Source organism: Pollachius pollachius (genome assembly GCF_949987615.1).
Source record: "Pollachius pollachius genome assembly, chromosome: 3".
NCBI classification, from domain to species: Eukaryota; Metazoa; Chordata; class Actinopteri; order Gadiformes; family Gadidae; genus Pollachius; species Pollachius pollachius.
Genome location: NC_136936.1, coordinates 50,078,856 through 50,093,091, shown reverse-complemented (window position 1 = coordinate 50,093,091; position 14,236 = coordinate 50,078,856). Strand labels below are relative to the sequence as shown.

Below are 14,236 nucleotides of genomic sequence, written 5' to 3'. Positions count from 1 at the left end.
GAACTAAAAAAATACTCAGCGTTGTGATCTTCTCTACACGGCCGGGATTACAGCTGCGTCTTGCGTCAGTGAAAATAGCCGACACACTTGGTTGCTGCGGGTCTGCTTTCCCAAACTCACCGTTGTGCCGCATAGTACTTGTAGTACTCTGGTAGCTCAATTTCGCTTGGCATATTTTACATTTCACCTTATGATCTCCTATTTCTGTAAAGTATTTCAATACTTCGCTGCGCTTTGCTTTAAAGGTCCCATGACATGCTATTTTATGGATGCTTTAATATAGGTATTAGTGAGACACTAACAGTATTCAAAGACGTTCCCGAAATTCAGCCGTGGTGCAGAGTTACAGCTACTCCGAGCCAGTTGGATATTGAGCTTCCCCCAAATGCGCTGTTTTGGTGTCTGTAGCTATAATGCAAATGAGGAGGAGCGAGGCGGGTCAAGGAGGAGGGTGGGGGTGTGGCCCTGACCAGCTTACAGCCACGGTACCGCATGCTCTGTTTACAGTGGTGTATGGCAGGGCCACCCAGCCTTTAGCCGTGTTCTGTTAATATTCTAGAACACACGAGAGTCCTGGAGCTCTATATCTAAAAAATATCATATTATACATGGATATTTATATCGTGGAATATATAATATCACGGCCAAAAACTGTGTGAGCCTCCAGACGATATTATGAATCTCAAACGACCGTGTAGGGTTCTCCGACGTCTCTGGTTCTTCCACGTCCACATCAATCTGAAGTAGACTGACCGCGGTTGTCTCCCGACGGAGCCTTGCCGCCAACGGTTCACCGCCTCGGCAGCGGTCAGCGCTTAGGCACCACCGCCTCCTGCACCACCGAGGCGGAGGTCCCTCGGCAGCGGGAAGCGGGGCTCAAGCGGGAGACATTCGAGGCCAACAATCCCTTTCTCCTCCATGTCGTGGTTCATGTACTTCAGGGAGTCAAAGTTCCTTTCCCCCAATTCATCCTCAACCATGGCTGAGATAACCCCCACTACGAGTCTCGTTGTGGAAATACCAGAGACGAGAGTCTGACGTGTTATGCGCCATAACACCAACAGCGTGTACAACGACACACGCGTTACAATCCTGGAGCTCTATATCTCAATAATATCATATAATACATAGATATCTATATCATATAATACATATTATCACGGCCAAGCTATGTGCGCCCCCAGACGATATTATGAATCACAAACAACTTTGTCGGGTTCTCCGACGTCTCTGGTTCTTTCACTTCCACATCAATCTGAAGTAGACTGAACCGCGTGCTGCCTGCTGCCGGCTGCCCGCTGCTCGGCGGTGGTGCTTCACGGCGGTGGTGTTTCGCGGCGGTGGTGCTTCACGGCGGTGGTGCCTCGCGGTAACCGGCGGCAGGCAGCATGTCGCAGTTCATACTTCAGGGAGTCAAAGCCAAAGTTCCTATCCCCCAATTCCTTCTCAACCATGGCTGAGATAACCCCAACTACAGTCTCGATGTGGAAATACAAGAGACATCAAAGAACCGACGTGTTATGCGCCATAACATCAACAGCAAACACTGTGTGTAATCACACACACACACACACACACATATGTGGCGCTTGCACGGTCGTGTCTCATTGGCGGGCCAAATTCTCTGGGCGGGCCAGGGAGAGAAATGGGAGGAGTTTAGATCCTTTATGACGACATATGGGACCACATTCCAAATCAGTGCGCTTCAGCCTCCATTTTTTCAAAGGCAAGAAGAACACCTAGTGCTCGTTTTACACCGAACGCAAGTTTTAGCCACTGGGGGACCATAGGCAGGCTAGGGGAGCTCATATTTATATTAGAAAACCTCATAAAGTGAGATTTTCATGCCATGGGACCTTTAACCGCCATCTCTTAACTTTTTAACAGATGGCACACAGAAAATTGATACATTTGCTTCAGAAAACTTGTCTATGTGTGTATATGCAAACTCGAGTTTGCCTGTCCACCAACTAAGTTCATTTGTAATGAGGAGTACTCGAGTAATCGATTCCTCACGCCCATCCCTAATGTATTTGTATTGAACCGAATCGGTACGGACGTCACGGTTCGGTGCATGGACTAACACAGAAAATAAAAGCTATAAAATTAATTAAAACTGGCGTGCAAATTAATTAATGTAATGCCGAACTAATGTTAGATCCGCGATCTTCAGGGACAACTGAGACGCCTGAAAGGGTGCAGGCAAGTTGGAGCTACTCACGCAGTCCGTTGATTGGTCGACAGATCGCACTTCTGTGAGACAGGGGGATAATAAACATGCACGTTATCCGCGAGGTATTTCTGGACAACAGCGAAAGCTTCGTTCATTGAAGAAAATGTCGCACAAAAGTTTGCCGTCCTTCTTGAACGTCCTACATGGTTGATCTTTGCTCATTGTGCGCGTTCTTCTTTGTCGGGCTGCTATGAGGTCACAATGCTATAGTAGCTGCCGCGGCTATCGCGATCCGGTTTAACCCCCCCCCCCCCTACTATAAGGGTAAAGGAAAATGTGCAAATTCTGTGTACTTTGCCGTTTCATAAATAAGACTGAAAGGCTGAATTTTCAGTTTTAATAATAAGAATAATAATGGATTGAATTTATATAGCGCTTTTCTAGACACTCAAAGACGCTTTACAGTGAAAGGGGGACCTCACTAACCACCACCAGTGAGTAGCACCCACTTGGGTGATGCACGGCAGCCCATCTGCGCCAGAACGCTCACCACACACCAGCTTGAGGTGGAGAGTGAGGGAATTAATGAGTCAGCCAATTATACAGGAGGATGATTAGGGGGCCAGATTGAATGAGCCTGCTTGGGCCAGGACATAACTGATTGTCTTATTTTGTTTACAAGTTACGGATAGTGTCTGGAGGTGATGTGGGGTACTTATTGTTTACATCTTAGATTACACAGTTCAGGCTGTTGCACCAAGCACAGGGGAGAGACTGTAAGACACTAGGTGGTACAACCTGAGACAATAAAAAAGAATTGCCTTCTGCATTTTTGTTTTTTCTTTTCCCTCATTGTACCGTCATTTACTGACGCAAATGACGTTTAGAAATGTTTAGCGTAGTGTCCAAATTCTCGTTTGTTTGTTCCCTATATAGTTCACTATATCATAAACACTATAAAGGGAAGTGACTTCTCAAGAGTTATGGACCTGGTTAGTTTCAAGCCCACCACAACTTCCCCACATGCATGGTTATTTTGTTAGTCAATGAATAATATAGTACTCAATACCCTACCAAATACTGGTATGTGCCTGTGTTTATATTGCTGCGGGATGGGGAGGTGATTGGTGGGAGTGTTCTTTTTGTGGTTGTGGATTTTAGCGAGCCAATACATATGCATTTGTTGTCTATCAAAGCATGTAAGTGGCAGGTTCCTTTACTGTTGACAATGTACCTGGTTGTGTGCATCAGTTTCAAGTGAAGCCATATTCCTCTGAAGAAGACCTAGTAATGCATCTCTGAAAAAAAAACACTCCACCCCATCCCCCATCTTCCTCCTCCCCTTTCATCCAGGAGAAAGGAGGCGTCTTCATCCTGCTGTGTCTCTCCCTGCCAAGCCTGAGGCCTCTCAGTCTTGACGTGTTGACGTCCATGCGATGGTACCCCAAAACCCTCCTGTGTAACGTCAGCTTGGCAAGCAACGGCAGTGCGGTCATGGTGGGCTGCACCGAGAAAAGTCTCACATCCATCCCGAGCGGCATCCAAGGGAATGCGACCAACCTCCTGCTCACCATCAACATTCCTGAGCTGAACGCCACCTCCTTCCGCGGTCTGGAGAACCTCACAGAGATCGACATGCGATCATCTACCTCTATCTTCTACCTGGGTCAGAACTGTTACCGAAACCCATGAGATGTGTCCTATAGCATAGAGGCTGGGGGATATTTACAGCTTAGCAATTTGACATTGTTATCCAACAATTTGTCTTATATCCCATCCCTGTTGCCTTTAAGTTTGAGAGAGCTGTATCTCTATAAAAACAATATTGAAAAAGTCACAGAAAAAGATTTTAAAAACTTAACTAATTTAGATATCTTGGATATTAGCGGAAACTGTCCCCGGTGCTACAACGCGCCTTTCCCTTGTGATCCATGTCCAAACAACTCTCTTAAGTTACACAAGCATGCGTTCAAAACATTGGCCAAACTTAAGATTCTATGCATGCACAGTAACTCCCTGACCCCCGTGCTTCTGGAATGGTTTGCCAACTTAAAAGAGCTGAAGGTGCTCGACCTCTCGTCCAACTTTTTGGCCGTGGAGGTGGAGCACTTTAACCTCCCAAAAGCCCTCTGCAACCTAGAGGAGCTGGATCTATCGTTCAACTATGAACTGCAGAAATACCCAGTCACTTTGAATCTGAACCCCACGTTCTCCTTCCTCCAATCACTGAAAGTGCTTAGGCTTCGGGGCTTTGTGTTCCAATTGCTGACCATACAAGGCATCCAACCACTGATGTCTTTACCCAACCTGGAGGTTTTAGATCTGGGCACAAACTTCATTCAAATGGCCAATCTCAGTGTTCTGATGGAGCTGAAAAGCTTTAAAATAATCAATCTGTCAGATAACAAAGTATCCTCCCCATCCGAAGGCCCAGAGCTGTATTACTCTGTGTCTGGTCACCAGGCTCGGCGTTGGTCACCTATGACCGGTGCTCAACAATTTGGGGATGAGGGCGTGAGAGAGATACATCACTTCAGGTATGATGAGTATGCACGTAGTTGCAAATACAAAGATAAAGTGCTCGGGTTATTTAACTCCTTTGTCAATGCACAGTGCAGTAATTTTGGCAAGACCTTGGACGTAAGCAGGAACAAAATATTTTTCCTCCATTCTAATTTTTTAAATCTTGGCGGTCTGAAATGCCTTAGTCTTTCTGGAAACGCAATGAGCCAAAGTTTAAATGGCAGTGAATTCACTTATCTCCAAAATTTACAATATCTTGAATTCTCAGCGAAGCATTTGGATCTTCTTCATCCCACTGCGTTTCAAGACATCCAAAATCTGGTCATCCTAGACATAAGCCTCAAAAACCATTTCTTTGAATCAGAGGGGTTGACCCACATGCTTTACTTTACTGAACATCTACCCAAGCTTAAGATACTTCTCATGAATCATAACAAGATCTCAACATCAATTAACACAGAGATGAGCAGTTTCTCCCTGGAGAGACTGGAGGTCATAGACAACCGTTTAGATTTGCTTTGGAGTGATGGCGATACAAGGTACATCGGATATTTCTAAAACCTTTTGATTCTACGCGTTCTCAACATCTCTGAGAACAACCTCAACCTCATTCCCCGCAAGGTGTTCCATAACCAGCCAGAAGGACTATCCGAACTATACATTAGAACAAATATACTAACCAAATTTTTCTGGGGAGATAGACAAGTTGACTTCATTGAAGATTTTAGATCTCAGTGGGAACCGTCTCACAAGAGTTCACATGGTGCTTTCAGACTGCACCAAATCTCACCAAAAACTGATTTTAATAAGAAATCAGATAGAAAATCTCTCCCCAGATTTCCTGAAGGATACGTTCAGCTTAACCAGTTACTTTGAGTAACTCAAAGTACCTGAGACTCAGGAGGAGACTGTACAGGCATGGAGTGGCCGACCAATCCTCAGGCTCAGCCATACTTTTGGTTTGGCCTCAGAAGCGTGCTCGCTACAGAGAGTGACAAGCAGTAGAGTGACATGTTCAGGGAGACGCTGTTACGGAAGTACGGAAAAAGAGTAAAATATATATAATAGAAATGGAGTACATCAAATCCGCATTGTTCTTAGAAATCAGTGAGGATTGTATGATTCATTGGAATTGAAACATGACCAATCTATGTCCCCAAAAAAAGGGGAGAAAAAAAAAACTTACTTCTGCAATTAGTTTATTGTTCTATTTTTATGAAGCTGCTGCATTCTGATTTAGTGTGTTCACTTCACCCACAAGAGAATAAAGCTATTATCAAGTGCTATTGAATTGACATTTAACAACTTTTATCTTACGGGTCCACCACATTCAGAATGGTGAGTTATTGAAACATTCATTAAGAAAATGACTGATATTTACTTGATAAAACCATATCTTTGTGATTCATTTTTCTATATTTTCATATTTGTGAAAAATATATTCTATTTCTTACCATCTTTTAATTTTTATATTCAAAATACAATAACCTATAACATATCATATTATAGTAATAATTGTAATGTAATAATTGTATTAATTTTGTGCTTTGTAGACAAAAAAAAGGCATCATTAATTCTCTTCCAATATTTGCATCGTCCGAACACACCACATTGCGTGTGCGAGTGTGTGTGTGTGTGTGTGTGTGTGTGTGTGTGTGTGTTTGTATCCCGTGGAATATTTTGAGATGAGATAGATTTGTTTTAACTGAATACTTCTTCTGCTTTATGCTATCTACAGAATACCCCCATCTACTGGTCTTACCTTGTAGGCCGACTACTCTTTCTGTTTTTACATCAAGGGAGACGTACTGCAATGTTCCAACCGAATTGGATGTCACGGCAGTTTCCATGTGACGTTAAAGTTTTACACTATGAAAGGCCAAGACTTGTGTTCGACTGTGGGGAAAAGAAACTTCAAAAAGTACCTGAAGGGATAACCAGCAATGCCACTGTGGTTATTTAAAAAAAAAACGATCTTCAGCAAATACCAGGGAATGCGTTTTCTCATCTGGAAGATCTCACTGAACTTAATCTTTACCAGGCAAAAAAGTACGGGCTGAAGAATGTCGACATCAATAAGGATGCTTTCAAAAATTTGACAAAGCTGCTATCACCGGATTTAAGCAACAATCGACTGACTTATATTCCCGGAAATCTTCCTCCCAGTCTGACAACGATTCGGCTAAACAATAACAGCATCCTGGTGCTCAATCAGGACAGCTTTTCTGGTATAAGAAATGTGACACATCTATTCTTGCACAAAAACTGGTATTTTAGCAATGAGTGCTTCAAGCCAGTGAAAATTTCAGAAGAGAGTTTTGCAGTTTTGACGAAGCATAAGGTTCTTGACCGTTCCTACAACAATTTAACACGCGTTCCAAAGGGACTACCAACAACGCTAAACAACCTGGCACTTGCTGACAACCAAATACATTACATTTTTGAGGAGGACTTTAAAGAGCTCCATCACTTAAAAGCACTGATAATACATGGAAACTGCCCAAGATGTGCAAATGCTCCATATCCCTGTGTACCTTGCCCCAATATTTCTCTTGGAATCCATCATAATGCATTTGCTAACCTTACCCAACTAAAGACGTTACACTTAGCAGGCAACTCCCTAACAGTACTTAACGATTTTTGGTTTGAAAATCTCCAACATCTGACAAAACTCAAGCTATCATGCAATCTTTTACAAAATGCCATTCAGGGTGAACTGAAGTGTTTTAGTAGTCTTTCAAAATTACAATATTTAGATCTGGCGTTCAATTTTGGACATAAAACATATCCAAAGACCGTTCAGCTGGCAAACGGTTTTTCAAAGCTTGTTTCACTTAAAGTATTGAATTTGGGTGGTTTAGTTTTTAGAGAAATTGAATATGATACTTTGAAACCTCTTTTTTCGCTCAAACACCTTGCTGTGCTAAATCTAGGGACTAACTTTATTGTTCACTCTAATTCCACCATATTCAAAGAACTCCCACAGTTGCAAAGAATAATTCTATCAGAGAACAAACTGTATCCCATTTCAGTAAGTACGCCTAACCCACCTGGCCAGGGAGGAAATGTTAAAGCCAACCTGATATCTTCACCACACCTGATGGTCCACTCGTTGAATATTGGTAGCACTTTGGCTAATCCAGAGTGTATCAAGGCAGGTCGTGTGCTGAGTTTTAGCTCAAATAATCTTTTCTTCATTACTTCGGAGCAATTTGAAGGCTATGATAATATCTCATGCCTTAACCTTTCAAGAAATGGGTTTTCAGCTGCATTAAATGGGACAGAATTTGTGTCGTTGCCAAGTCTGACATATCTGGATCTGTCATTTAATAAGATTGACTTGGCCTATAGCAATGCATTCCAAGAATTACAGAAGCTAAAGGTATTGGACATCAGTTTCAACAACCACTACTTTATTGCCTATGGTATCCCACACAAAAAAGACTGGAGATATTTTTTGTGTGATATTGGAGATATTAAATATGAGCAATAATTGGATTTATACATTAAGTACCAAAATGTTACAGAGTAAGTCATTAAATGAGCTTCGATTTGGACACAATGAGCTTGGGACTTTATGGAAAGATGACTCGTATTTAAATCTGTTTACAAAGCTCACTAATTTGTCAATACTAGACATTTCTTCCAACAACATTGCTGAAATTCCTGATAAGGTTTATGGTTTGTTACCACAGCAGCTCACAACCCTTTTCATAAATTACAACAAACTTTCAGATTTTAATTGGAATAAACTAGATGATTTCCACAACCTCCAGATCCTCGATCTAAGTCACAATGCTCTGACTTATATACGAGGCATTACCTCCCGTACTTTAAGAACTCTGAATTTGGATCATAATCAAATTGCACAACTCTCAAATGGATTTTTAGAGGGCGCCGTACAACTTACAACCCTCTTGCTGAACAACAACAGGCTGACTGTTATTAACCAGACCAACTTATTAACAAAACCTAAAATGTACCTTCAAACGTTGTCTTTACATGGGAACCCATTTCAATGCTCATGTGATGCACTGGATTTTATTCTGTGGATTGAAGACAACAATGTCACCATCCCAAGCCTGACCACGGATGTCTATTGCTTCGTATCCTACGGCCACCCTCAGGTGATGATTTACTTTGAGTTTGACCAGTGTGTCAACAACACTCTGGCACTGCTGATCTCAGTTCTCACAACTACCTTCATCTTTTTCACCACATTGTTGGCAACGGTGGCACACATCATCTACTGGGACGCCTCCTACGTACTGCATTACCTGAAGGCTAAATGGAAGGGCCATCTTTCTTCGGCCTCGCCAGACAACGTGTACGACGTCTTCGTGACCTATGACACTAAAGACCCCTGGGTCTCGGAGTGGGTGCTGGAGACGCTGAGGGTGAAGCTGGAGGTGGAGGGGGAGAAGGCGTTGCCCTTGTGTCTGGAGGAGCGGGACTGGCCCCTCGGAGTCCCGTTGATCGACAACCTCACCCAGAGCATTCGCTACAGTCGCAAGACCCTGTTTGTGCTGACCAAGGCGTACGCCAAGACGGGGGTGTTCCGCTTGGCCATGTACCTGGCCCACCAGCGGCTGCTGGATGAGAACCTGTACGTGATCGTGGTGCTGATGTTGGAGCCGGTGCTGCAGAACTCTCACTTCCTGCGTCTGAGGAGGAGGCTGTGCGGGGAGAGTGTTGTGGAGTGGCCCAGGTCTGCGGCCGCTGAGCCGTGGTTTTGGCAGAACCTCAGGAATGTAGTCAGGGTGGACAACCAGACAATGTACACCAGCACTTACTCTCAGTACTTCACCTGCAGCCGGGAGAGAGACTGAAGCTGTAGTTTGGACCTTTTTTTTCTATTTTTCCATTACTTTCATCTTAAGGTACTTACATTTATTATTACAGTTTCCTTTGTGAATGAGTGATGATGTTAAACTGATCTTCTTTATGGGTTGAATGGTTTAATAATGTGTGTTAATAATGAACCACTTTTAGGTCATAGTGTTATTATGCTTTGTTTTTTATTGATTTTTTCTTATGTTTTTAAAAGTTCAATAATAAAGGGGCTATTCATTTTTAAATGGAGGTTGGGCTGAACCGTTGTCATTTCGGAAAGGGTAGTGAACTCTGAGTGTGACGTCACGTTACGATTTGCATATTGTCGAGTACTTAGACACTGGAACGCCTCCCATCTAACACTGCAACCTTCAACCAAGGAAAGGACAGACGCACAGCCTAGCACACCTTCGGTAAGCTTACTGTTTGCATTGTAGTCCGAAATAATTCTAGTGATGCATGTTGCACTTAATAGTTGACTTACTACCGCTGAAACGAAGGCGTTGCTTTTTGTTGATACAGGCGTTTGTGTTCGACCACATGGACTTATTTCTCAATCTAGTAACAGTGTTGTTGTATTGTCTAAAATACTACATCAATTTGTTAATACAACGATTATCTGCCTCATAGTAGCTGTTATTTGGATCAGTTTGGTTAATTTCGTCTTGACTTGCGACCAGGGCGTTGGTGATTTGAGGGGACGCGGAAATCAACGTTTACCCTCCCAATTAAACAGGAAATCCACGTGCACGTTCCAACCTTTTTCCATTCATTAATTCCCTTAATTAACTCCGTTAATGAACACTGTAGAAACTACGAATGCGTTTAGTTTGCTTTGATGGGGGAGGGAGGAGGGGCAAGAGGTGAGTTAATGTAAAGTCTTTACTCATCCCTAGAGAACCCGCAAATATGGAAGACAAACCTGACTTGGGAGAGGTGACCAGCTTTGACAAGACCAAGTTGAAAAAGACTGAGACGGAAGAGAAGAATCCGCTGCCCACCAAAGAAAGTAAGTTCTGCTCGTAGTTCCGGGGTAATGTTTGTAGCGGTTTTGCTGGATCCCCCGTCATTTCTTTTGAACCCTTGTCTCTCTGCAGCCATTGAGCAGGAGAAGGCGTCGTCATGAGGGCGCCGTCCGTGAACGCGCTGTACAGTCTGCACCAGCGACGACCTGCAAACTTGGGACTTCACTCGCCTTTTTTCCCTGGGCGAAATGGTTCCACTTGCTATCAGGAACTAATGTCATCATGGCCTCCTTTTCACGTCTTCCTGAGGCTGCATTCATTTGTAATGCATTTAATCCTTTGTGAAATGTCTACTTGTGGATGCAGAATGTGTTATGTGATTTGAAAAATAAAATGTAAAAATCATTTGCTTTGTGTTATTTCGGACATGATGGTCAGGAGAAGCTTGGGTCAGGACTACTAGAGATGACTGGCAACTTCCCTTTGGTTATAATTTGGAATGGGGCCACAGTGTTTCATACCTCACAACGTTGTCTGCGTAGTGGGTGGGATAAATGAAGGAGAAACCTGATGAGCCAATCCTCACTGAGTTCTGGGGAGATGGTACTGTGCTAGAACTGGTGTTAAGTCAAAGGGGGACCCCCTCACATTCACTTAATCCTGGAATAAGTACATTCAACTTTTAACCAGATGCAGTTATATTGGTTTAATCTCAGTACTACGACCCAACCAATCGGCATTTGTTTCATAAGATGCTTGCTCATCCCCCAACAGTGACACTAAACTGGCTCATTTAGCACATCCTTTCTCCAAAGCAACTTGATACATTTTTCTGATGTTATTACGATTAAGGGTTGGGAATTGAACCTAGAAGATGGAGAATGCTTGAGTCCCCCCACCCGACGCTAGACTATCCTGCCTCTCGTGACAGGCATGAACACCAGTGAGCGTCACGGCTGCAGCGGTGTCTCAAAGCAGATGTTAGTCTTGTGTTTCACTTTCCAGTCAGAAAGAGCTCAGCAAGGTGACGTCTACAACCTGCCAAGGAGGGTAATAGAGCCATCATTGCAACAGTATGTTGAGCTTTCCTTTGTGTAATAAACATATTTGGACATGCTCCACACAGGGAGGTAATTGCCTAAACGTTCAAGTTGGCCCCCAAGAGAATTGCTAAGTCACTCCTAGCAAGGCAGGCAATCGATACCAGATTATACTCCATACTGTAAGACTCTAATACATGACTGTTTTCATGTTAAACCAAACTCTGAGAACAAAGGTCCCTTGAACAGGAAGCACGACAAGGCCAAGCGCAGACCAGTTCCTCTCGGTTATTTTTACTGCGCTCGGCAGCAGAGGAAGCTGGCCTGCAGCGTGGTGAAACAACGTCTTTGTGTGTTGTGTTGCTGCACAGCTCCCAGTGCCGGGCTTACTTCTTGTTTTATCTACAGCAGTTAAGCGCTTTGATTGTTTCAACTATTTGAGCACATAGTGTTATTCAAAGTAGAAAAATAGACATGTATTTGATGGTGATGATGCTCATGATAAATGCTTTATTTATACCGAAGGAAATTCAGGTTTTCAGTAGCAAGATAAAAAAAAGTGCACACCTATACATATATAGGTGTGTATCAAAAGACACACCTATACATATATATTCAGATACATGTACCCACATACATATACACACATAGAAACATATATATATATATATATATATACAGTATATATGTTTATATATATATATATATACACACACACATGCATACATACTATATTATAGATGAGGATGATAGAATATAAGGGGTTATTGTCATTTGAGCACAATGTATTTTCTTTATTCATCCGTTGAAAGTTGCAAAAAAAAGGTCGGTCATATCAAAAATCCATGCCCGATCTAATTGCGTTTGAAGGAGGAATTGTGTCGTATGCTAGATGGACTGTGAGGTTACAATGTGCTTGGCTCAGTCTGGTGGTTGCACACAGATGCAACACTAACTGCATAACTGGTTTATGAATTTATGCAAGACATTTCCCTGGGGACTTGGTGAGGGTCTCTGTCGGAATTGGTATGGTGGAGATGGTATTAATAAGGAATCAGTTTAATACCTACTTCCGAGCCTATGCAAATAAATGTAATGCCTCTTAAGGGTCAATCTTATGACAGACTCAAGAAGACAGATCTCGAGTTTATTAGTATAGACTTTATTTTTTTAATTCCAAGAATTCCTCTCTTCCAATTAGAATTCTAAATTCTAAGGTTTAAAAAGCATTGGAACACACATGCACACACACACGCATGGATGTTGATGGAACAAGTATTACTAACACACGGCCGCACACACACATGGAGACCTCACTGCTTGAGAAAGCATGTGAATTTGTGAAGCTGCCTGCACTCAGGAAGTGAAAGCAGGAGTGATGAAGTGGGTGGTATCAGCGTGCGTAAGTGGAAGAGCGACAGTCAGAGACGTGGAGTTGAGTGGGGGGGGGGGGGGAAGGGTAGGGTGAGGACAGGGTGGGTAGGGGACAGGGTGGGGTAAGGAGAGTGTGAGATGTTCACAAGACTACATAAGCTGAACATCACAGAATTAGAGCGAGAGAAATGAAGAGAGAGATGTGGTAACTCACTACCCAAAATAAATGGCTACCCATTGTATAATTTAACACTTTTTAACACATTTTGCAAGCTGTCCCAGGATCAGCTTGAGTTGAGCTGTTGACCTGAGATGAAGAGCAGTGATATATACTCATGGGATATATATTCATGAGATATATGTTTAAGTGATATATGTTATGTTATATATATTTATGTGATGTTATGTGATATACTGTATGTTTATGTTATATATTTTATGTGCTATACAGTATGTGCTTGTGATATATGATCTTGTGAAACATGTTATGTGATACATTATGTTTGTGGGGGAAGGCTTGGAGGCTCGCGGTGTGTGCAGGTGAAAAGTGAGCCACTGCTTTTCCATGATTCTGTCAGCAATACTCCCTAGCTTCCTGAACAACATAGCCTCAAAGGGTTTGGTGCAAACAGCAAAGACACATCTGGGCCACGTTGGCTTTAGGTTCTAACCTGTATTTCTAGATTGCAAATATATAAACAAATATTATATAACAATTCCTCCATTGACTTTCAGAAAATCATTTTATAAAAGAGTTGTCCCACGAATTATTCGTGACTAAAAAAACTTTGCTTCGGAGCAAAAATAAATTTGAAAAAACGTGAGAAAAGGCAAAGGGTACAAGACTCTGTACAGGAGCGCCTGGGACAAAGAATCAGCCTGGGCATTTTGGACCAGACCGGCCCACCATATTAGATAACACACACCTTTTCTGCCTTTTCGGTTTCTTGAATGTGTATGCCAACTGTGCAACTCCATACAATGAGTTAACGGGAATCAGTGCAAGTGGACACATTAAATACTTCCAAAAAGTGCCAGTTATTAACACTACAAAAAAATTGTATACTCCACCGCTCCATCCCTAGCCTGGCTCTACCTACCTAAGTACTCCCGCTCAATTTTGATTTCCCTTCAGTACTATGTCTGGGTCTGCGGTATGTTAGTGGGTTTTCTCCTTCCAAATTTTCTGCGTCCAATCAGCAAACAGAGGGAGTGGCTGAGAACAATGACGTTAAAGTCAGCTCTCGTTGGCGGACATCTTCACGCACAGTGTTTGGTTTGTTTACAGCCTGCGCGCAACGTGATTCCCGGCCAAACGTTAGCTGTTG

The 14,236-nt window shown here is 42.8% G+C and overlaps 1 protein-coding gene and 1 pseudogene across 2 annotated transcripts; both read left to right on the top strand.

The window, feature by feature from the left end:
- Nucleotides 1-3,156: 3,156 nt before the first annotated feature.
- LOC307073899 (toll-like receptor 7) lies at nucleotides 3,157-9,525 on the top strand (annotated as a pseudogene). Its single transcript has 3 exons — nucleotides 3,157-3,165; nucleotides 3,527-5,572; nucleotides 8,631-9,525. The product of its transcript is annotated as a toll-like receptor 7 (transcript).
- Nucleotides 9,526-9,893: 368 nt separating this feature from the next.
- Nucleotides 9,894-10,899, top strand: tmsb4x (thymosin beta 4 X-linked). The gene is made up of 3 exons (XM_079734009.1): nucleotides 9,894-9,942; nucleotides 10,428-10,538; nucleotides 10,627-10,899. The coding sequence occupies exons 2-3, from the start codon at nucleotides 10,439-10,441 to the stop codon at nucleotides 10,653-10,655; spliced, it is 129 nt and encodes a 42-aa protein (XP_079590135.1). The 5' UTR covers nucleotides 9,894-9,942; nucleotides 10,428-10,438; the 3' UTR covers nucleotides 10,656-10,899.
- The last annotated feature ends 3,337 nt before the right edge of the window (nucleotides 10,900-14,236 follow it).

Coding starts and splice junctions, on each gene's coding strand:
- tmsb4x (XM_079734009.1), top strand. CDS start 10,439: ATGGAAGACAAACCTGACTTGGGAGAGGTGACCAGCTTTGACAAGACC. Junction 10,539..10,626: donor TCCGCTGCCCACCAAAGAAA/GTAAGTTCTGCT, acceptor GTCTCTCTGCAG/CCATTGAGCAGGAGAAGGCG.